At 41.1% G+C, this 25,164-nt stretch overlaps 1 protein-coding gene and 1 pseudogene across 1 annotated transcript; both read right to left on the bottom strand.

The window, feature by feature from the left end:
• Nucleotides 1-426: 426 nt before the first annotated feature.
• Nucleotides 427-542, bottom strand: LOC129648028 (uncharacterized; annotated as a pseudogene).
• Nucleotides 543-4,256: 3,714 nt separating this feature from the next.
• RHAG (Rh associated glycoprotein) lies at nt 4,257-24,905 on the bottom strand. The gene is made up of 10 exons (XM_055574406.1): nt 24,743-24,905; nt 13,412-13,595; nt 12,650-12,800; nt 10,884-11,031; nt 10,522-10,688; nt 8,577-8,714; nt 7,908-8,029; nt 5,337-5,410; nt 5,055-5,128; nt 4,257-4,328 (listed from the first exon to the last, which is right to left on the bottom strand). The coding sequence occupies exons 1-10, from the start codon at nt 24,903-24,905 to the stop codon at nt 4,257-4,259; spliced, it is 1,293 nt and encodes a 430-aa protein (XP_055430381.1).
• Between the last annotated feature and the right edge of the window lie 259 nt (nt 24,906-25,164).

Here is a 25,164-nt window from a genome sequence, read left to right as displayed (position 1 = left end):
TAGTTAGGCCTGGCGTGCTGTGGTTCATGGGGTCATAAAGAGTTGGACGTGACTGAGCAACTGAACTGAAGTGAACTGATTGAGCAAAATATCCAAGTTATTTTCTGAAGATATTTGGCCATCCTTTAATAGATTTCATCTCAGGAGGATAACAATAAAATATACGGAAAGGTGACATTTGGATTTATGTTGATTAAAAAATACCTACAAAAATATCAAGGAACAACTTTACTGAAGAATAGCAGATGCAGAGTATTACATAAGTCTATAAGTTGATGTAGAATATTATATAATCACAATATAGTGAGTCATAATTGTTAAAGTTTATACTCCACTTATAGTTATTATAAAATATTGGTCACATTCTTTGTGCTGTACAATATATCCTTTTAGTTTATTTTATACATAATCATTTGTATCTTTTAAAAAAATATTGAATACTTCATGAAGTACATTTCATTCTTGTGCAGGGGCCATGCTAATCTTCACTGTATCATTTCAATTTTACTATATGTGCTGCCGCTTTATTTATTTATGGCCACACCATAGGGCTTGTGAGATCTTAGTTCCCCAATCAGGGCGTGAACCCTTTCCCCTGCATTGGAAGTACAGAGTCTTAACCACTGAACTTCCGGGGAAGTCCCTCAAATAGCCACTTTAGAATAAATGTTGGTGGTGTGTTTTTTTTGAAATCTATTGACTTGCATATCCAAATGAACTCTCTGGAAACCCTCTGAATGTTGCCTTATGATCAGCAGGAACAAGGAGGTCTTGGGACATCCTGGTGATGAGGATGATTCTTTGTGATGATCAGCAGGAGAGGGGACAGTGGGCTTTTATAAGTAAGCACACTTCAAAAAGCCTATTTGAAAGAGAAATTGAAGTAGGTTTGAAAAAAGTCACCTATTTGTAAAATATTTTAAATACAGCTTTTCCAGAGAAATAGTATATTAATTCACTGTTATTGTAGATTTTCAGTTCTGAAGTCCTATTAATTATGAAAAGGCCTCCTTGATGCTTAAGCACATCCTGGCAAGAGTTCGGGACTCCTGAAACAGAAGAAAAATCTTCACAGTTAACAGAGAGAAAAAAATTTCACGTTATTTCTCTAGAAATGATTTTATATGATTATGTTGTTTACCTTTACCAAACTCAGTTTTTAAAAACTTATGCTATAACATGAGACATTAACTTGATTTTTAGAAAAAATACTTATATAAGTAAGTAAACCACAGTTGTCAAGATGGTGGAGTAGAAGGACGTGAGCTCATCTTCCGCAAGAACACCAAAATCACAACTAGCTGCTGGACAGCCATCAATAGGAGAACGTTGGATCCCACCAAGAAAAGATACCCCACATCCAAGGACAAAGGAGAAGCCCGAACAAGACGGTAGGATGGGAGAAACTGCATTTAGAATTAAACCTCATACCTGCCAGAGATGCTGGGAGGGTGCAGACAAAGCCCTTGTGTGCATCAGGATCCAGGGAAAGGAACAGTGACCTCGACAGGAGACTGAGCCAGGCCTGCCTTTGAGTGTTTGAGGGTCTCCTGTGGAGGCAGGGGTCAGCAGTGGCCTGCCGCAGGGACAGGGGCTCTGGCTGCAGCCGACCTGGGAGGTGTGGCGTGCAGCATAAGTCCTCTTGGAGGAGGTCACCATTAATACCACCACAGAGCCACCGAGCAGACGACCCACAAACTGCAGAACAATTATACCAAAGAAGTTCTTGCACTGTTGCAAAAGTTCTAGGGCCCACAGCAGGTTTCCCAGCCTGCGGATCCAGCAAAGGGACTGAGAACTCCCAGGGAATTTGACTTTGGAGGCCAGTGGGATTTGATTACAGAACTTCCACAGGACTGGGGAAGCAGACTCTTGGACGGCACAAACCAACATTTTGCACACCAGGACCCAGGAGAAAGGAGCAGTGACCCCCACAAAAGACTGATTCAGACTTGCCTCTGAATGTCCAGGAGGCCCGGGATGACAGGGGCACTGAATTCTGCAGTCCTGGGACCTGCAGCATGCTGGTGAAAGTCCTTTTGAAGGAGGTTGCTATTCATGCCATTACCCCTACCATAGTTTGGCCTCAGGCCAAACTACAGGCAGGGAACACAGCCCCACTCATTAGCAGAACCAGAGCAAGACCCAGTTTCCCCACAGCCAGTCCCTTCTGTCCGGAAGCTTCCACAAGCCTTTAATCCTCATCCATCAGAGGGAAGACAGAATGAAAACCACAATCACAGAAAACTAACCAAACTGATCACATGGCTCACAGCCTTGTCTAATTCAAAGAAACTATGAGCCATGCCATGTAGGGCCACCCAAGACAGATGGGTCATGGTGGAGAGCTCTGACAAAATGTGGTCCACTGGAGAAGGGAATGCCAAACCACTTCAGCATTCTTGCCTTGAGAACTCTATGAACAGTATGAAAAGATAAAAAGATATGACACCAAAAGATGAGCTTCCCAGGTTAGTAGGTGCCCAATATGCTACTGGAGAAGAGTGGAGAAATAGCTTCAGAAGGAATGAAGAAGCTGAGCCAAACTGGAAACGCCCAGATGTGGATGTGTCTGGTGGTGATAATAAAGTCCGATGCTGTAAAGAACAATACTGCTTAGGAAACTGGAATGTTAGGTCCATGAATCAAGATAAATTGGAAGTGGTCAAACAGGAGATGGCAAGAGTGAACATCAACATTTTAGGAATCAGTGAACTAAAATGGACTGGAATGGGCAAATTTAATTAAGTTGTTGCTGCTAAGTTGCTTCAGTCGTATCCGACTCTGTGCGACCCCATAGATGGCAGCCCACCAGGCTGCCCCGTCCCTGGGATTCTCCAGGCAAGAACACTGGAGTGGGTTGCCATTTCCTTCTCCAATGCATGAAAGTGAAAAGGGAAAGGGAAGTCACTCAGTCGTGTCCGACTCTTAGCGACCCCATAGACTGCAGCCTACCAGGCTCCTCCATCCATGGGATTTTCCAGGCAAGAGTACTAGAGTGGGGTGCCGTGGCCTTCTCCAAATTAAGTTGTTACATAGTAACAATTTCTTTGAATTGAGTATGGACTAAACATGAACAATGTGTGGTGTATGTGTGTGTGTGTGTGCAGGTGCTTGTTACTAAAGTGAATTCTAACCACAGAAGAAAAAAGAGCCAAAGACAAACATTTTATTTTATAATGACATTTAATCCACTGGCATTTTATACAAAATAGACTTTGGTCAGATAGCATTTGAGCTCTTGTTTCAAATAGTAAACATGCAAAAGAAGTGAAGTATAAGAATATTCAAACTGTGAATGAAAAATATTGCTTGCCATATCAGAATATGAAAGATGTTGCAGCCACCAGCCACTAACTCTGTTCCCAAGGGTGAGCCTTGAAGGAACTCAGGATGAAAACACAGAATGCCCACCATCAAGCCCTCAGTCACTGCAGGCACCTTCACAGTGCACCTTGAGGGGACTCCGGAAGGAAAAGAACAAGACTTGACCCTAGAGAGCTAAGGTGCACATCAAATGAATGATTGCAGTGAGCTCAGACTCTTGCATCTTTCCATACTTAGAAAAGAGTTAAATTCATTAACTTGAAATACCTGGTTTTCTTTAATCAGTAATTTTTTGATGTTCTGATCACCTGGTCTTTGTTGCAAAACTCTTATGTACCCTGTCCCCCACCCCACCCCACCCCCTGCTCCCGCTCTTTGGAACAGTCCTCAAAGCTATTTCAGAGACTGCCTCCTGAATTTAAATCCTCAGCAAGTCTGCCAAATAAAACACAATTCTTCTAAAATAGACCATTTTTAAAATCCAGAAAGCACTGTCAAAAAAAAAATCATATTCCTGTTTACATACATACATTTCCTTCTTATTTCTTACATAAATTGTTGTTTCATTGGCTTCAGTTATAATCTTTGGGATTGAAGACATAGTATGTACATTAAGGAACTGACATGATTAGAAAGTGCTGGTTTCATTGTAAATCCTCCTCCATGTGGAAAAAAATACAAGAAAATACATGGAATATTCACCCTGTAACCACCCACTGGCAAGAATCCATTTGACCATCTGTTGTATGAGTCACATTTCTTCAATTAAAGAATCACTGATGTGAAGAGACCTCTCCAGATTTTGTTAAAATGTTTTCACACTGGATATGTGGGGCTCAGGATCTATCCATTCCATTCCATATACTCATTGGAAGCTGCCATTTTGTTTCAAGTCTAGATAATGGGAAAAGAAGCTGAGGCACAGGCTTTTAGGCTCCATGATATAATGGGGGGTCGAGAAGTTCATGGAAACGGTTGTCATATTCTGTACTCTTAGGAACCTTAAAAAAAAAAAAAGATTAAGGCACTTTTTACACTTTCTTTCACTGGACTTATCACAGGTTAGTATTGAAACAAAGATATTTTCTGTAGTTACTATTCAAGTATAGAAAGAACTGGGAATAAAAATTGTTTGAGTTGGGAAGAAACAAAAGAACAAAAATATTTATCCCGCCCATCCTGACTACATTCTCTTTCGCAAACCTGTTCTCTTTGAAAATCCCATTTGAACGCATCCAAGTGTCTGTCACTCTTAGGCTTTGCAGGAAATAATTTGGAAGAAAATGTCAACGAAATGAAGAGGTAGAAACCGGAGGATGGAAAGAAGCTAATGTTTCGTGAGTCACAGAACTTCTTGTATCCTCACCAAGATTCTTCAACCCTGCATGTCCCACCTGCTCGGTCTACTTATATGTGATGTAAAATCTCACACAGCTGCCCAGGATTCCTATATTTTTATGAGGAGCTTTTTTTTTTTTTTTATTGCTCTTAAAGGAGTGAAAGGGTACTTGTCAACTAAAGTCTGTTTTTCCTTCATCTAGTTTCCGCTTTGCAAGATATCATAGCTTCTGATTTTATCTTTCTGGGCACATTGTTTCAATTTCTCTCTATAAGTAGGGAGTTCCCCAATTTTGTCATAAGGATGCCACACAGACATCTAGACACGTGGTGGGCAGAACGCTGCCTAGTATAGTCATCGTATGCATCCTCAGAACACTACACAGTACCTCCCAGTAAACAGAATCATCGTAGCAGTCCTCATCAGGTGGTTGCGCCCAGAAAGGAATCTTTAAAATCGCACCTGTGAAAGCAGGGAGAAAATAAATCATGTCATGAGGCTGAAAAGGAAAATCAACCTGCTTAGTAATTAAAATACTGTTATAAAGTCATCCCCTGGAGCTTACCTGATTACTGTCAGAAGTGTAGAAAAATTTTGTTTACCAATGTTTAATAATATCTATTATGTTGACAGCATGAGTTAGAGGGAAATGTTTATTTTTTATGCTCACCTGTGATTAGCCCTCCAACAAGTGCTGTTGCAATGGATGAACCTAGCGCGGCCAACTGACTGAGCGACTTAGCCCTAGGAGGCAAAAAATACAGAATTGTTTGTCCAACATGCCTGGCAATAAAAACGGCATCTCCTGAGGGTGTGCATGCCTGCCACCTTCTGGCCAGAGTGCAGCATGACATACCAGCAAACAGTTACTACAATTTTTCTTTAATCTCATATATTTTCTTTGAAACTCTTAGTCCATGTTCACAAATTCTTATAAGCACATATACAAGAACCACCTTTTTCTTCAGAAGTGATGAAAATATCTTCCTCAGAAAGGGTTTCAGTTCAGTTCAGTCGCTCAGTCGTGTCCAACTCTTTGCGACTCCATGAATTGCAGCACGCCAGGCCTCCCTGTCCATCACCAACTCCCAGAGTTCACCCAAACCCACATCCATCAAGTCGGTGATGCCATCCAGCCATCTCATTCTCTGTAGTCCCCTTTTCCTCCTGCCCCAATCCCTCCCAGCATCAGAGTCTTTTCCAATGAGTCAACTCTTCGCATGAGGCGGCCAAAGTACTGGAGTTTCAGCTTTAGCATCATTCCTTTCAAAGAACACACAGGGCTGATCTCCTTTAGAATGGACTGGTGGGATCTCCTTGCAGTCCAAGGGACTCTCAAGAGTCTTCTGCAACACCACAGTGCAAAAGCATTAATTCTTTGGCGCTCAGCTTTCTTCACAGCCCAACTCTCACATCCACACATGACCACTGGAAAAACCATAACCTTGACTAGACAGACTTTGGTTGGCAAAGTAATGTCTCTGCTTTTTAATATGTTATCTAGGTTGGTCATTACTTTTTTTCCAAGGAGTAAGCGTCTTTTAATTTCATGGCTGCAATCACCATCTGCAGTGATTTTGGAGCCCAGAAAAATAAAGTCTGACACTGCTTCCACTGTTTCCCCATCTACTTCCCATGAAGTGATGGGACCAGATGCCATGATTTTAGTTTTCTGAATGTTGAGCTTTAAGCCAACCTTTTCATTCTCCTCTTTCACTTTCATCAAGAGGCTCTTTAGCTCCTCTTTACTTTCTGCCATAAGAGTGGTGTCATCTGCATATCTAAGGTTATTGATATTTCTCCCAGCAATCTTGATTCCAGCTTGTGCTTCTTCCAGCCCAGCGTTTCTCATGATGTACTCTGCATAAAAGTTAAATAAGCAGGATGACAGTATACAGCCTTGACGTATTCCTTTTCCTATTTGGAACCAGTCTGTTGTTCCATGTCCAGTTCTAATTGTTGCTTCCTGACCTGCATATAGGTTTCTCAAGAGGCAGGTCAGGTGGTCTGGTATTCCCATCTCTTTCAGAATTTTCCACAGTTTATTGTGATCCACACAGTCAAAGGCTTTGGCATAGTCAATAAAGCAGAAATAGATGTTTTTCTGGAACTCTCTTGCTTTTTTGGTGATCCAGAGGATGTTGGCAATTTGAGCTCTGGCTCCTCTGCCTTTTCTAAAACCAGCTTGAACATCAGGAAGTTCACGGTTCACGTATTGCTGAAGCCTGGCTTGGAGAATTTTGAGCATTACTTTACTAGCGCGAGAGGTGAGTGCAGTTGTGCGGTAGTTTAAGCATTCTTTGGCATTGCCTTTGTTCGGGATTGGAATGAAAACTGACCTTTTCCAGTCCTGTGGCTACTGCTGAGTTTTCCAAATTTGCCGGCATATTGAGTGCAGCACTTTCACAGCATCATCTTTCAGGATTTGGAATAGCTCAACTGGAATTCCATCATCTCCAGTAGCTTTGTTCATAGTGATGCCTTCTAAGGCCCACTTGACTTCATGTTCCAGGATGTCTGGCTCTAGGTGAGTGATCACACCATCATGATACTCATTTGATTTTCTTCTTTTGTAAGCTGTCTGTTAATTTTACCAGAATTTACCAAGATCTTTTACAAGGTATTAAAAGATGTTCTGATGAAAAATATTCCATGATAAAATAGACTTGCAAAATGCTGGATTAGACAAAATTAACAGCATTATTAAAGTTAGGCTGCCATGATTTGGAAAAAATGTCCCCTAAGTATATTAACCTTTCCTTGTTCTATGTTTGCCAATAAACCCAATTTGCATTTTTATAATCTGAATAGACACATGTGAGTAAGTAGGCTTGACTCAAGGACAAAGTATTGTATCTACTGTGTGAGATATGTGTGAATTTTGCCCACACATGTGAATGGACTTTCCAAGGTTTGCCCCCTCAACTCCTCTTGAGTAAATTAAATTGTTGCTAAATCTGTATACCCAAGGACTAGACTCTTAACCATGAAATCTACCCCAAATCTGGCCACTAAGCAAGAATCAAGCCTACTTACTCTCGTGTATCTATTCAGATTATTAAAATGCAAATTGGGAAATGTTTCTTTGGCCCTCGGTTATGTCTCTTTGGCTTCAGTAAGAACAGAACTTACAAACTGTGGTCTGGATTGCTAAAGAAAAAACTCTTATCACTGGGTTTCTCCAAGAGTGAGAGGAAACAGCACTTGACCTTGGGGAATAGGAAAACATTCTTTCACTCACGAGTCAGATTCCTCCAAGGCTACGGTGATGATGCCAGCAAGGCCTCCTATCACACCAGGTAAGCCATGTAGGTTATGGACTCCACAGGTGTCATGGATCATCAGTTTAGTAGTGAAAAGTGGCTGAAATTGTAAAAAGAGGAAGCCTTATTATTTTGTTAGCTATAGAGAGCCCTGTGACTAAAGTAAATGAACATGCAGGAAAATTTTTATCTCCAGGCCAGTTTCCCATCCACATCTGAAACCCACTTACATAAAAGAATCTGAATATACTGGTGGCAAAACTTTTCATTTCAGTCTTAGGTAGATGGATGTGACGGTAAGTGATTTTAAGTCCTGCTCATTCTTACCTGCTGGTGGGATCTTAAATCCTCTGGAAAGGGCTCAGAGTCTTTAATTACACAAAGCAAACATCATCAACAAATGTCAACCACAACAAAAACTGAGAAAAGTAATACAAGTAGTTAACATTCAGGTCATATTGTTACAAGTAACCGATATCCACAAAAGAAGGCAAGAAAGAGTAGAAACCGCAGGAACACTGACACATTGAGTGCTCCAAGGAGAGGTGCTTAGGAAAGGACTTTTCATAGCGTTTCTCTGCTGGTGGGATATGAGAAGGTGATGGGGCATGTCCAAAGTTTGACTGAGAGTGTCTGTAAATACTTACAGTCAGGAACTTGAACCCAAACACGGAGACCGCTCCTGCAATGCTCCCAATGATCATAGCATAATAGGGGGGAATCTCCATGTCCGCACAAGTGCCCACAGCCACTCCTCCAGCCAGAGTTGCATTCTGAATGTGAACCTGCGTGGAGCACAGAAATATGAGCAAGAGGAGCTGGAGTTTAGAAGGACTGTAGCAATCTCAGGGTCAATGGATTCCACATACATTCTTCAGTTGGAAGGGTTATGGATTCTTATTTAAGAAGGCTCTTTGTAGTTCCAGAAGGCCTTTCTTCCCAGCAGTTGACCTGTGGTATCTTTCTTATAGGGTTCCTTGGTTGTTCACGAGAGATGGAGTTAGTAAGACTAGGGTGGGGAGGGATGTGGCAGAATCAAGAGAAGTTGTGGGAGGGTGGGAATATGCAGCAGTTATTCTGGCAGTGTTCGGCCTCTTTACGCAGCTTTGGAATGCGTTTATGGTTACTGTGAACTGAAACAGGCTTATGGCTGCTGCGTGCTTTGCTGAGTCCTTGATGTTCCACTAATCAAGGACAGGATTTAAAGGCATTGAAATGTACATATTACACATCAAAGACAACAGCTTTTGCCAAGTGTCACTGTTCTGAGAACATCTGAGAATGGAGGAAAGAGGAACCAGTTTCCATTTACCAGAATTCCTCAGAAAAATTATATTCTGGTTGTTCTGCCAAAGGAAAAAAGGTTGTCAGTACTTTTGAAAGAGATCCACTGAGCCATGCATGATTGCTTCTTTTAATTGTTTTCATTTATTTTTCTCATGAAACAATTTGTAGAGAACCAAAAGACATGTTCTTAGCTATGTTTAGAAATATTTTGATACAATATCTTTTTTCTCTCTCAGCTTAGAAAGAGTGGCCGATTTGAGGATTATTCCTTCACTGACATTTCTTTAGCTCATAGGCAAGAAACTAAAAAGACCATTATGGGGGATTTTTAAAAATGTTTTATTTCAAAATAATTATAGACATGTAAAAGTTGCAAAAGTATTGCAGAGGATTTCCATATATACCACATCCAGTTCCCCCCAATGTTAACATCTTACGTCATCACAGAACTAAGAAATTAGCATTGGTGTACTACTATTGAAGACCTTATTTGAATTTTACCAATATTGCCACTAATAACCCTTTTCTTTTCCAGAATCCTATTCAGGATCCCTGGAGAAGGAAACGGCAACCCACTCCAGTATTCTTGCCTGGAGAATCCCATGGACTGTAGCCTGCCAGGCTCCTCTGACACGACTTAGCAACTAAACCACCATTCAGGATCCCTCAGTACATTTAGTTGTTATTTCTTTGAAATATTTGCTGTTAGAAAAATAGAACCAACTTGCATTCTCCCACTCTTTTTCTACCCTTATAGAAAGTGCTGTTTCTAAGAAAGATTTTCTGAAAACTTGGGGACAGTTGGCTCTATCAGTAAAGAAACATGTTTCAGATCTTTGATTTTTGGCATGATTATATTCCTGTGTGCATGGTCAGTCGCTTCAGTCATGTCCGACTCTTTGCAACCCCATGGACTGTGGCCTGCCAGGCTCCTCTGTCCGTGGAATCTTCGAGGCAAGAATACTGGAGCAGGTTGCCATGCCCTCCTCCAGGGGATCTTCCCAACTGGGGGATTGAAACTTTGTCTCCTGCATCTCCTGCATTGCAGGCAGATTCTTTACCCACTAAGCCACCTGGGAAACCTGACTATATTCCCTGTAAAACTAAATTGCTTGATAAGGTTTTTTTAATTTGTCACAGTACACATCTGAAAAATAAAGGAATGTTATTTTCAGATTATTCTCCAAGGTCTACAGTGTTGTGATTTGTTCTGGCAGCTCAGCAGTGATGCAGAAATGAGTTACTCATCAGAGCAGCCATCAGGGTCGCTTAGCAAACTTCCATGGGGGTTAACATGGCACTCACCATATTGAGCTTGCCTCGGCTCTCGAGAAGGCTGGAACATGCGTAGGCTGTGACCACAGAGGCAGCGAGAGAGAAGTATGTGTTCACGATGGCCCTGTACTGTTTCTTTGCTTCACCAGCAGTGGCAGAATTAAAGCTAGGCCAAAATATCCATAAGAAAAGAGTCCCTGCAGTAAATCACAGAAACGGATATTATTAATCGTTCTGAATATGAAAGACAGTCCAGAGGAAGTTGTTTACCTTGGGCACAGACATGCTGTCTTTACTTTTAGGCTTTGTTGTCTAAGAGTTAGGGGGAAAGAGAGGCATTCCCTTGTGTCTGAGCAAATAGACAAGAATCAGGCAACTTCATCCCAACTCACCAATCATCGCAAACAAGTCCGAGTGGTATACAGACTCTTCATTGGGATGTCCTTCTTTCAATCCTGATCGATACAAGATGCCTGCTACAGCCAAACCAAAGTAAGCCCCAAAGGCATGGATGGTCATCGATTCTCCAGTATCAGAGGCCTGAGGGGGGAAAGCATTCATGTAAATAGAGGTGACACAACACAGGAGGGAGGTCATTAAGGACTGCTTCATGCGTTAAACAAAAAAGATCAAGAGAGAAAATGAATGTGTCAGAGAAAGGGGAATAAAACAGGATCATGTAAAAGAAAAGGCACGGGCATTGGAGCAACACAGAACTGACTTTCAGTCCTAGGTCAGGTACTTCTCTGATGTGACTTTAGACAAATTATTTCTACTTCTTTGAATCTCCAGTTGTGTGAAATGGAGAAATGTTACCCAGCCAGTACAGTTGTGGTGGGATTTAGATGGGACTGTGTTTTTCAAGGGCTAGGTTCTTAGTGGGCACTCAATACATTTCAGGTTACCTTTTCAGGTTAGACAGATTCTTAGTGCAATATTATGCATTGCACCTGATACAAAACAAGCATGACTTTTGTATTCATTGACTCTGCTATGATGACATGAAAACCAGTTGAGGTCCAAGATTCATTTAAAGAAATGTATTTTAGGTCCCTCTTTAGAACACTGAGTGGATATAATGCAGTTTTCTACAGTTCTTGTCTCTAGAGGGCAAGTTCAGAGTTCCAAACACAAGGCATTGCTGTGTACTTATGAAAGTAGAAAAATGATACAAATTTGTTAATTTATTTACATTTTCATGCTTGATAAACTCTTACATACCTTTCAGGTCCAGTTTAGCTGTCACTTTCCTCAAAGAAAACTTCCTCGATTCCACAATCTAAATTAGGTCTTCTAGGTATATTTCCTCAGAGCCCTTCTATTTATTTTTCATAGTATGTGTTGCAATTTATAGTAATAATTTTGTGTGTGTTTGTGATTCTATGGGTAGGTGGTGGAATTTATGAATATTTGTTGGATGTCTGTCTCTCCCACTAGACTGTAAACTCTATGAAGAGACGTTTGCAACTGAATCACCAACACGATACCTAGAAATTTGCCAAAGTATTTGTTATCAAGTCACATGTTCACTAGAAGCATAAATGGACACAAATTTGAGCAAACTCTGGAAGGCAGTAGAGGATGGAGGAGCCTGCTGTGCTGTAGTCCATGAGGTCCCCAAATGATGGACACAACTTAGCGACTGAACAACAACGAGAATAAATAGAATACTGGAGAGTGCCCGACATATTCAATTTCCCTTGGGGGAATCAATCAGATTTTCATGGAGGGGAAGACATTTGATCTAAGCTTTAATAAAAGACTTTGAAAGGGCAATTCATTTAGTAGTTGAAATATAAATAGGAATTGGTCATTGATAGAAAGTGTATTTACATAAAAAGAGTTGTAGAGCTAGGAAATTCTGGATTTGAATTCAGATTCAGGCAAGTTGGTCATTTAGTATCTGTGATCATCAGTTTCATTGTCTATAAATGAATCATAATAATGCATCATAATACCTGTCTAACACTGTTGTGGTGTCAATGCAATTAGATAATGTTTATAGAATTTCTAGTTTACAATAGTTACTCAAATGATGACTATGATTATTACTTGCTATGGTGTCACGGCCACCAAGGTTTGTCCCTGCTTATTTATGGTGGGCATCTAACGTGTGTTGTGCTGTTCAAAGCTAGGTAAGTATCAATTGAACCCTTACCCATAATATCTCAAAAACCAGATATTCATTGGCAGCATAGACAGTAATTTCTAAAATTGTCATGATCAGCATCTGGATTGGACTTGTTTTACCCAGGACAGCTCCAAAAGAAATCAGAACTGTGACTGTACTGAAGTCTGCGTGTATCATGCTGAGGGAAGAAGAAAGAAGACGTTGAAAAACAATGCGCAACTCAAATATGTGAGTTGTAATGAATATAGCATCCCCTTGTCCAGAGTTCAAGCCCCCTCTCCCCATCTGTTCCCTCCCATCAGGTGCTTCTTCCAGACCTACTTTTATCCTCTCCCACTTCCTTGCCCACCTCCACCTCCATTCACCATGCAATCTTTAGTTACTCTCACATTTCCTTTAGCCTACCTGTTCTTTACTTCTTTTAGGGTTTTACCTTATTTCTGTTGATCTGATAAATGAATTACCTTCTAGAGCCTTTACATGTCAAAAATAGTCTCAGAAAAATTACTAAAGAAGGATTTTTGCCCTTTCTAGCTAAAATGAAAGGAATAATAATTTTATGGAAGGGGATTTCTTATACCCTTAAGGGCAAATCAGAGAGCATATAGACATGAATATATGGCCCAGTTCAGTTGAGCAAGGCATTGATTTAGATCCTTGGATCCCAATGATCTTTGTTTCATGGAAGGGAGACAATCTGCAAGCTAGTTCAGAGGCTGACTTTTAGGAGACTAAGAAGAGAAACAACTGCTCTGAAAACACAATGAATGGAAAGTAATGGGTGCTCACTTTTTCATTTCTATTAGGAATTTCTGTCCGTGGCTACGAATGATCCCCTGTATAATAGTGCCCCATTGGAGTCCCAGAGCAGCTATAAGTAGGTTGATGCCCACACCACTGAAGCCATATTTCCGCAAGAAGGTCATGAGGAAGCCGAACCCAGCGAATACCATAATGTGCACATCTTGGAAGTCTGCAAAAGAGGAGAAAGAAAAAGAAATCTGCATAAGGGGAGCACTGAGAAAGTGTGACATCATAGTATATTCCATTTACTAAGTGCTGCATCTTTTTCAGAAAACACTACAAAAGGAAAGTTAACTGCACAGCCAAAGGCTGGGTTGCAGTGCCAGCGTGGCTACTTACCCGCGAGGAGACCTTGGGCAAGTGATTGAGCCTTTTCTGAGAAGACTATGCACTATCATACCAATATGTCTTTCATCCTTTCCTTGAAGAGTTTTCTGTTACTTTTCACGCGAGGACACCTTTGCTAAATACAGTACCAGAATCACCTGTTCTTGCAGATTTTCCAAGTACTCCCAGGGAAAATTAATATTTTTTCCAGTTTTCCCCAAACCTCAGCTTTAGCAGTTGTTACATTGGATTACCATTTATTTACCACGTATCATACTGTAATAGTTATTTGATGAGGGGTCCATTACCTGCACTAGCTTGTGAGTTTCCTGGTTGAAGGGTTTAGGGCTTTCTCATCTTTTGACCCCCGAATCTGTCACAAAAGCCTGCATATAAAGAATGAGGCACTATTGACTAAATGATTGAGATGGTATCTTTATGTCTCAAATGGAAATCTTAACAGATCATTATTTAAGTCATATGGGTTGATGTCTTTGTTTGCACTTTCTAAACCAATGGAAGGAAGGCTGTATCCTCTCAAGGAACAAATTCTTGACTTAGTTCTGCAGATGGAGGCTGAGGTTCCCCCAACAGTGTCATGTGATCGTGTGACCTTGGGCAAATCACCTTGGGCAAGTCACTTCTCCTCAGGGCATTTTGGCGGTCTCATTTGCAAGCCTACTGAAAAGGCTCTATTCCACATTTTCTGGGGCTGTAGGGAGTGCTGTCGAGTGATAGCTCTCACTTCTCTCTGAGAAACGCTCTTGTCCAGTCACAGCCCTTCCCTTGGGTCACCTGAACCCAATGACTGGTTCACAACAGCATCCCCTCGCCTTGGGAAAAGAGCCACTTGAAGCTAGACAATCCCAGTCTCAGAGTTTCCTATGGTCACCTGAGGCTTTCTCTCTCTGCCCAAACCCTTCTGCTGCAGGTATTGATCATAAGACATGCCCCAGTAAACTTCCTTCAGGCTAATGTTGCTCTTAGAGTCTATAGCACCTTCCTGGGGGCTCCCCTTGTCTCTGTAGAGCTTTCCTGACTTTCCTTCCGACATAACTTGTATATCACATTTTTTTCAAACTTTGCAAGTTAAATCCGATGCACTAATCTGTAGCAGTGATCATACACCTGGAAGTGGATGAAGATGCTGTGTTTCCAAGGATTCCCAGTATTTGAAAAGGGCTGGTTGGAAGTGTGGGAACTCACCCTACAGTCTTATTCTATGACAGATCCCAGGACAGGCAGAGGTTGGCATCATGTATTGAATCACAAGGGTCTTTTGGTGGTCTAGAAGCTAGTCTCATTTGTGCATGAGTCCAGCAAATGTTAAGAATAAAGACAATGAGAAAACCAGACCCAAACTTCCTAATTCAGGCACACACAGCATCAGCCTTTTTTCGACCCCATCCAGGCAGTGAGTCTTTTGATCATTTTATTGTTCATTGGCTCCACCTCCCAAGAGAGTCAGTATGAGGAGGGTGAGAAGGGAAAAAATAAATTTCTGAAGATTCTCTTTCCTTAGCAGCTTTGAAGGAGGTCTCAGAGAGGAGAATGATGCAGTCTTTTTTTCCTAGTGAGATAATGTATACTGGCAACAATTTGACTTATACCCACATTCTGAATGCCCACCCTCATCTCATTGCCTATCCACCCAGAAAACTAATGAATTGGGATTTTACCTGACTTATCAACAGGCAACTGTCAAATTGTTTGGCTTTGGAAATATAGGTGACTATATATATATATATTTTTTTTCTTTATAAATTGTTTTTACCACTTTTTAATGTAAACATTTGATTTAGGTCATAGTTGGAGTGGAGCTCAGAGAATATGCCTGACTTACTGACTTGCTATGATTTTATTAGACCTTTCTGAAACTCAGTTTTCTCCTCTTTTAAAGAACAGTTTGGATTTGATGAAGTCTAACGTCTCTCCTAGCTCTACAACTTCCTTTGCTGATATTTATTTTATTGATGCATAGTTGATTTATAATATTGTGTTAATTTCAAATGTACATATAACAAAGTAATTCATACCTGTCTATCTATATTATTTTTCAGATGTGCTCCCACCATAGGTTATTATAAGGGTTCCTTGTGCTGTACAATAGGTCTTTGTTGTTCATTTTACTTTGTTTTTAGATCAGACTCTAAGATCCAGGGAAATTAGATAATTTAGTTATACTCACAAAGCTAAAATAAGAGTAAAAACCCAGTCTACTGACTTCACTGGGTTTTTTCATTACTTCAAGCTACTTTTCTAAATTTTTTTTCCTTTTTTCCCCCTAGAGTGCTCTTTTTCCTCCTATAGTCTGCTGATTTAAAAATATGGAGTAACCAACTAATTTAAAAATTGGCTTAGCCAATTTTTAATGTCTCACACTAGGAGGAATAATTCTTCAGATTCCATCCTCTTCCTCCTTTGGTGGTAAATCAGACATTTCCCCCCTTTATTTTTAATTTTTCTTATACAAATTTTTCATACCTACAGAAAAGTAGACTTGTATAATGGACACAAATATATCTATCACCTAGATTTAACAGTTGTTAACATTTTGCTATGTACATGCTTCATCCCCTATTTTTTCTTGAAATATTTTGAAGTAAATAACAGACATGACATTTCACTCCTAAATACTTATGTATCCCTAAAAATTTAAGGACATTTTTCTACACAATCACAACACCATCATCATTCCTGGCAGAATAATCACAATTTATAATTATAATCTAGCACGTCATGTTCAGATTTCCCTAGTTGTCCCCAGAGTAGCTCTTACAGCTGATGGAAAACCAGACATGCTGTAGGAGGGAGGGATGTTCTGCGTTGACGGTGCTCCGATTTTTTTTCTCCTGTAATCTCATGCTTGTTACTGCTTTTCGCCACAAGGGGGCCTAAGAACCTCAAGAAAGTGAAGTCGCTCAGTCGTGTCCGACTCTGCGACCCGGTGGACTGTTGCCCACTAGGCTCCTCCGTCCATGGGATTCTCCGGGCAAGAGTACTGGAGTGGGTTGCCATTTCCTTCTCCAGGGGATCTTCCGGACCCAGGGATGGAACCCAGGTCTCCCGCATTGCAGGTAGAGGCTTTAACCTCTGAGCCACCAGGGCAGACCCCTAGAACCTCATGTATTATTTAAATTGCTAAAGAGAGCTTACAAAGTTGACTCAACAGATAATGATTCTGTATAAAAGGTATGGATAAAAAGGTTTATAATCAGTAAGGATTATGCATTATCTTTCATCCTGCTCTAGGAATTTATTTGTGAGTAAGCACTAGGGAGAGGGTCATCAAGTCAGTTTTATGGCGCAGTTCAATTATGCTGCATTAAAGGAATTCTTTATGGAAGGAAAAAGGTATTTCTTTACTGGTTGGAATTTCTGTGAAGTACTCTGACAGGTTTCAAGGACTGCCAAGTCTCATCTAAATCAGATATTCTCAATAGCTGGCAATTTTTAAAAATTGAATTATAATTGATTTAAAATATTGTGTTGGTTTTAGGTTTAAGGTACTGTGATTCACTTTTTTTTTTAGATTACATTCCATTATAGGTTTTTACAAGATTTTGAGTCAGATTCCCTGTGCTATATAGTAAATCCTTGTTGCTTATTTATTTTAGGTAAAGCAGTTTATATCTGTTAATTCCATACTCTTAATTTGTCCATTCCTCTCCCCTTCGGTAGCCATAAGTTTGTTTTCTGTGTCTGTGAGTCTGTATCTGTTTTGTATACAGATTCATTTGTATTATTTTTTAGATTCCACGCATAAGTGATGTCATATAGTATTTGTCTGTTTCTGTCAATAGCAGGCAATTTTAGCCTCTAAAGTAAATTTGGCAATGTCTGGTAATTTTATTCTGTATTTTACTATCACATTTAGCTTGGACCAGGATATCTTTGACAGCCCTGATAACTTTAAAATGTAATTGATGATTTCAACTCTCCTCTTCCACCACCAACCACAAACAAAATGAAACAGAGCCTTCTTTCCTCTCTACCTCCTGTACATGCCTGCTGCCTAGAATGTCCGCTCCTCCCCACACCCGACTTTTTTTTGGGTTGGGGGGCACTCTGTGTGGCTTGTAGGATCTTAGTTCCCTGACCAGGGATTGAACCTGGGGCCCTAGCAGTGAGAGCACTGAGTTCTAACCACTGGACCTCTAGGGAATTCCTCCACCTGCAACGCTTCTTTACCTGGCCTACTTCCGGATGACTTTCAAGGACCAGGCGCTCTGCACAGTGCCGCTGGGCACAGCTGTAACACTGTGTGTGCCCCTCTGGTTTTAGTTCATGTGTTTATGTGCTTGTCTGTGCCCGTTTACCATTTATTCAGACAGACTGTTGAACGAGTACTGCTGGTAAGGCATGCTTCCAGGGGAAAGTGAGTGCAAACGTTAAGGTAGGAATCTCTAAATGGCTTGTTTCTTGGAGACACAGCAGAAAGTCTGGCAACTGCAGCTTTTCCGGAGATGCCTAGTTTATGCAGGAATAAAGGACTCACACGTGAGGGCTGCTGAGAATTTGCCTCTTTGGGATTCTAGGGCCCTTATTCAGAGAAAAGATTCTTCTGGATCAGGTAGTTAAAACTGTTCAACTCACTCTCGAATTAGAAGCTGGTTGGCTGGTTTGGTTTGGTTTGTTTGTTTTTTAATGACTGAGGGCTGGCAAGCTGTTTGCATGCAGATAGCGATTGGTTCTTCATGAGTTCCAATCTTTTGAACCATCTGGGATTCGTCCTGAACTTATCTTTTCTGAAAGTAGTATCCCAGTAGTGGTATCTTTCCTCCCCTACTTTCACATATTCTGTTGTTATATATTTCAAATATTTGGAAAAAATAGTACAATGAAGAGCTATGTACTATTTCCCTAGACTTATTAGTTGCTAATATTTTCTGTATTTGTTCTTTCTTTCCAGATATATCTGTCAAACCATTGAAAAGTATGACATTTTTCCCTAAACTACTTCAGTGTGAATCTCCAAAGCAAAGAGCATTGTTTTAAATAACCACAGTATTATCCTCACATCTAAAAATATAACATGGATACAGTAACATCCGATTTAGAATCTTTATTTGAATTTATTTGACTGTTTTCCAATTGTCCTTTTATAGGATTTTTGACCCCCTTTATCTACTCAAGTTTCATATATTTTGTTTGTTATGTGTCTTTGTATGCATGCTCAGTCGCTCAACTCTTGTGACCCCATGGACTGTAGCCCTCCAGGCTCCTCTGTCCATGGGATTATCCCAGCAATACTGGAGTGGGTTGCCGTTTCGTCTTCCAGGGGATCTTCCCAATCTAGGGATCGAACCTGTGTCTCCTGCATCTCCTACACTGGCAGGTGGATTCTTCACCACTGAGTCACCTGAGAAGCCCTTATTACATGTCTTTAGACTCTTAATTTAGAGTCTCTCACCATGCTTTTTTGGGTTTCCCCTGTGGCTCAACTGGTAAAGAATCCGCCTGCAATGAGGGAGACCTGGTTTCAATCCCTGGGTTGGGAAGATCCCCTGGAGAAGCAAAAGGCTACCCAATCCAGTATTCTGGCCTGGAGAATTCCATGGGCTATATAGTCCATGGGGTTGCAGTCAGACATGACTGAGTGACTTTCACTTCACTTCACACCATGCTTTTTACTGGTGGTATTGATTTGCCTTTAATATGGAATGTACCACAGTTTGCATTTGTTTATTTCACCAAAATTAGAATCAGACTATATATTTTTGGCAAGACTATGAATACAGATGGTGTCGTGCAATTGCCATTTCATCATACCAGGTAGCACATAATTTGTTTGTCTTACTACTGGTGATGATACATCAGACCACTTGCTTAAGACTGTTCTGCCAGATCGCTCCCTGTGGATATACCTTTCATCCTGAGTTGCCCAATCACTTTTTACCTAATAATTTTAGCAGTCATTTGTGAACCTTGCTAGAGTCAATTGTTACATTTTTTAATTTCAAAATTATAATTTTTGTATCTATTATTTCTTTTGTATTAATTAGTTGGATTTGTATATAAAGAACTCCAATCTGATCCCCTTACCCTGCTTTAGGGTATATTTCTATGGACTCAGTGAAGCCTTTTTCCTTTGTTTCAGTGTGTTATAATCTATCATCATCACACTATTCTTATTCTTAATCCTCTGCTGCTGCTAAGTCGCTTCAGTCGTGTCCGACTCTATGTGACCCCATAGATGGCAGCCCACCAGGCTCTGCTGTCCTTGGGATTCTCCAGGCAAGAACACTGGAGTGGGTTGCCATTTCCTTCTCTAATGTAGGAAAGTGAAAAGTGAAAGGGAAGTCGCTCAGCCGTGTCCGACTCTTAGCGACCCCATGGACTGCAGCCTACCAGGCTCCTCCATCCATGGGATTTTCCAGGCAAGAGTACTGGAGTGGGGTGCCATTGCCCCCCAATTCAGCTAATTGGTGTTCTTTCACGTAGGATCCTGTGTTCTCCTGACACATCCCTGTTAGTGTATACCTACTTGGTTTACCTTGTGCTTTCTTTGCCCTGACCTGGAATGAGCCTCTCAGTGGAGAAGGTAGTTAGAAGCCAAGATTTCAGTTCTATTTCTACTCACTGCTTCCAGTTCTTTCACATAAACAAAATTGTTCAACTCAGAGGCAGCATACCAGAGGCCAGCATCTTATTGTTAGATTATAAAACACACCATGTTAACTCAGTTATTGTAACAATTTCGGGTATCATTTAGAATAGAAGCAAATAATTTCCTAGGAATTTCCTAGGAATTGTCTTCTGGCACTTTTAGTAACCCTTCGCCTATAACATATATCTAGATTGCTGAATCTCTTGTAATAAATGAACTGAAGGAGGAATTCTCTGGCAGTCCAGTGGCTAGAACTCGACACTCTCACTGCTGTGACCTGGATTCAGTCCCTGGCTGGGAACTAAGATCCTGCAAGCCTTGCCGTGGCCAAACATGAGTAAATAAATAAATGAAATCTGAATAAATATAGGGACCTTCTTAAATGGAGATTTTAAAAATAAATCATTGTACTAATCTGTTGCTGTATCTTCCGTACTTCTTCAAGTGTGATCAATGTACAATGTAACAAGGTCACACATGGACAAACGATCCACTCAGAGTGACAAGATAGGCTAATGGATTCTAATGTTTAACAGAGGATGAAGAATTCATTGATGTGGTTTTAATGTCCCATGAGCCTTAAACACCTTGTGTTTGTAGAATTTCTAATAGTCTTTAAAGAGCCTTCTTCTTAAATTCTACTTTTCTCTAGTCTTTCTGTGTGTTAACAAGGATTAGTTCATAGTCGTGTGCCTGTGCGCTCAGTCGCGTCCAACTCTTTGCGATTCCATGGACTCTAGCCCACCAGACTCCTCTGTCCATGGCTTTTTCCAGACAAGAACACTGAGCGGGTTGTCATTCCCTCCTCCAGGGGACTTCCCACTCCAGGTGTTGAACCTGTGTCTCCTGCATCTCCTGCTTTGGCAGGTGGATTCTTTACACTGAGCCTCAGCCATAGTCAGTCCTCATTTCTTGTCAAATTATTGGCCTCAACAAAGTGGTCAACTCTTTGCTGGGTGCCATGAAAGCTGAAACCATGGAGTCGAGCTAGTTTCCCTGGGGTCCGTCATTACGTGCCATGTGACGTCGGGTGTGCCACCCACTTCTGTGGTTGTGCCCTGGGATGGGTTCAGAGGCCAGGTCTCTGTGACCTCTCCCCTTTCTCGGCATTGCACAGCTGAATGCAGTAAGTGAGAGGGATGAATAAACTTATATTCAATTGAATTTGTTTCAAATACAAATTAATATCCCACTTGATTTATTTTTAGAGCTTCCCTGGTGGCTCAGATGGCAAAGAATCTGCCTGCAATGCTGGAGACCTGGGTTCGAGCCCTGGGTTAGGAAGATCCTTTGGAGAAAGGCATGGCAACCCTCTCTAGCATTCTTGCCTGGAGAATCCCATGGACAGAGGAGCCTGCTGGGCTACAGTCACAGAAGAGTCAGACACAGCATAGTGACTAACACCCTGATTTATTTGTGAAAAATTCATGACCTTCAGCATACTGCAATTGAGAACTCTTGTAATGTACTGTAAGCTTCTTAGATGGGAACTGAGCCTTTTCTGTCTTGAATCCCTGCGCTTGGCACAGTGCATGGTGCTAGGCTGCTGCTGCTGCTGCTAAGTCGCTTCAGTCATGTTCGACTCTGTGCGACCCCATAGACGGTAGCCCACCAGGCTCCCCCTACCCTGGGATTCTCCAGGCAAGAACACTGGAGTGGGTTGCCATTTCCTTCTCTGGTGCATGAAAGTGAAAACTGAAAGTGAAGTTGCTCAGTTGTGTCCAACTCTTAGCGACCCCATGGACTGCAGCCCACCAGGCTCCTCCATCCATGGGATTTCCAGGCAAGAGTACTGGAGTGGGGTGCCATTGTCTTCTCCAATGGTGCTAGGCAGGCACTCTCAAATATTTGTTGACTTGAATTTTGCTTCTTAATTAGTGAATGTTTCATAAACTTCTCTCCAGTGACTTATGCTGTTACATAAGTTTGGTGTATATAGGTCATTTTGAAATGTGGGGAAAAATATATACATATAATCAGTAAAATCATGTCGTTTCTAGGGTTGTTCTACAAAGTATTTTAACCAGTGAGAAGGTAGCTGAACTGGAAGATTATCACTAGGTGGAATTTTACATCTTGAGAGCCACCTTACTGAAGAGAGAACTCTTTTCCCTTTTGCTTTATGATTTATTACAGGGTAGTGAATATACTTCCCTGTGCTAGACGACTAGGACTTTGCCCATTCTATATATAATAGTTTGCACCTGCTAATCCCAAACTCCCAGGCTATCCCTCCCCGACCCCTCTTCCTGCTCGGCAACCACAAGCCTGTTCTCTGTATCTGTGGACCTGTTAGAAAGGAGAACTTTGAATTGTATATAGACTGGGCTGTGGAGAGCACTTTGAATGCAAGAAGAAGGTTTTCCATGTAAAATGTCACTTTGTCTTCTGGTTACTGCCTTTCTTCTGGGCCCCCAGGGGCCTCTATTGCTTGAATCTTCCCTCCTTTATCCTGGCCCCTGCCTGTGTCCCAGCCCTCCTGCCCTTACGGTGAGGAAGAGGTTGTGGGGTGTGTGTGTGTGTGAGTGTGTGTGTGTGTGTGTTGGCTGTTTCAAAGTACATTGATTGTTAATTATTATTATTATTGACAACTATGACTTGATGTTTCCTCTGTAAAATGAAAAAGCACTCTACCCTTGACATCATTCTTTTTTGATTCCTCTCTTGTTTTCATGTATGATATAGCTGATATAACAGAAAATCCTGTGAGCAATACTTTCAAGTTAGAGCCAGAAGAATAGATGATGAAATGAAATGAACAAAAGCACACAGAGTTGAACAGAATTCTTTTCTGTTTTGGTGTTCTTGAACTTGCAAATTGTAAAATTCTTGCATCCCGAATCCTTTCGGATATCTCTGTAAAGAGAACTAGATGTGGACCCAGAGCCTCTGACTTACAGCCCTAACCATGTCCTTTACTTGAGATGGTGCATTTTGACTCAGCAACTCTAGGTCATAATTTCTACTCGAGAATACTCCCCATTATATATGTTCCCTCAAAAAATGTAGAAATAAAAGAACAAATGTCACATTGTTTTTGAAAAGCTTAGAGATAGGCTGTAGAACTATAATAAATATTGCTATTAGAATAATTTAATACAATTTAACATTTAATAAATAATAAATTATTTATACCTCACTAAAAAAACAATCTATAGAAGAGGATTATGTTACTTCCTCCCCCCCTGGTTAACAAGGTGAGGAGTATGCCTGGCTCATCATAGGCAGTCAGTAAATGGTAATTATTATTGTTATACTAAATATTTCGTAACCTGTTCTTCCAAACTTGAAATTAAATCCTTTCTTTCTTTCAGTCGCCATTCCCAGGGAAGGGTTCTGCTTTTAAACTATGTTGGGTGCTCACAATTCTATTCTCGTCTCAGAGGAACAGTCTTCCTTTCAGAATATTATAAAACCCTCAGTACAGAATTTCCAGGGCTTCCCTGGTGGCTCAGAGGTAAAGAATCTGCCTGCCAATGCAGGAGACGTGGGTTCCATCCCTCCGGTAGGAAAATACCCTGGAGAAGGAAATGGCAACCCACTCCAGTATTCTTGCCTAGGAAACCCCATGGACAGAGGAGCCTGGCGAGTTGTGGTCCATGGGGTCACAAAAGAGTTGGTCATGACTTAGTGACTGAACAACAACAGTATCATTTATATCCTGTATCATCCTCAATATCCCTTCTTATACCTTAGGGCTCTCACATGAAATCCAGGTTCCCTTTCCCCATTACATTTTGTTTCTCCTCCAAAGTTAACTCTTAAGTCTTTTTTTTCAGTAGGGGAGGGATATTTTTATACCTTGCAGAACTAGTAATCAAAAAAAAGGCAAGGTCATTTACCTAAATGGGAAGGAAATCTAGAAAAGAGGGGACATATGTATACATGTAACTGATTCACTTTGCCTCACGACAGAAACTAATACAATATTGTAAAGCAACTATGCTGCTGCTGCTGCCGCCAAGTCGCTTCAGTCGTGTCTGACTCTGTGCAACCCCATAGATGGCAGCCCACCAGGCTCCCCCGTCCCTGGGATTCTCCAGGCAAGAACACTGGAGTGGGTTGCCATTTCCTTCTCCAAAGCAACTATACTCCAGTAAAACATTTTTTTAATTAAAAAAAGAAAAAGAAGGTCAAAAATCGATCAATTAATTCAGTTCTCAGCTTCTTGTTCTGATAGTTTCACACATATGGATTCTATCCAAACACATGAACTGCAGAGACCAAATGTCCCAGCATAAACTTATATACCCTGAGCACTCAGAACTGTCACATAATTCTACAAGGGGCTCCAATGTAGAGCGCTACAGGTTACAATATCCACAGACCTCCCATTCTGAGAACCCAAAAAAGTACAATAAGAAGCACGGCTCACTCACAGGGATACGATTCCATGGTTTTGTCCACGTCCATGGCAGCTGACTCGGTCCTGTTGGGATTCTTGGAAGTGTTCACACTCGTTTCATACTGAACAAATAATGCAAATAAAACAATCATGACAACTTCCAGGCCAATGGCCATGAGAGGGAACTTGAACCTCATGTTTGTGGCAAAAGACAGAGGCACACTGAGGCTTCCCGGGCTGTGGGAGGCTGATAAGGCAGAGGGGCTGTGCTGCGTGTGGAATTAGGCTATAAGCTCAAGGCACTCCAGTGACGCTGCAAGAAGAAAAAGGGGCAAGACTGGTGAAGACACCCATCCACTGGGGAAAACTGTGCTCCCTAATCAGATTGCTGTAAATGCTGGTTTGAAGAAAATACGGTGTAGATTGACAGCAGCCCGCTGACAGAAATGATCCTTT

This window comes from Bubalus kerabau, chromosome 3 (assembly GCF_029407905.1).
Source record: "Bubalus kerabau isolate K-KA32 ecotype Philippines breed swamp buffalo chromosome 3, PCC_UOA_SB_1v2, whole genome shotgun sequence".
NCBI classification, from domain to species: Eukaryota; Metazoa; Chordata; class Mammalia; order Artiodactyla; family Bovidae; genus Bubalus; species Bubalus kerabau.
The sequence above is the reverse complement of the archived record's forward strand: the minus strand, read 5'-3'. Positions and strand labels throughout refer to the sequence as shown.

Bases quoted from the DNA above. Each gene is read 5' to 3' on its own strand.
- RHAG (XM_055574406.1), bottom strand. From the start codon at position 24,905: ATGAGGTTCAAGTTCCCTCTCATGGCCATTGGCCTGGAAGTTGTCATG. The intron at 10,689-10,883 runs GTGAGTTGGGAT...GATTTACTGCAG, and splicing joins GGACTTGTTTGCGATGATTG to GGACTCTTTTCTTATGGATA. The intron at 8,030-8,576 runs GTAAGTATTTAC...TTACAATTTCAG, and splicing joins TTGGGTTCAAGTTCCTGACT to CCACTTTTCACTACTAAACT.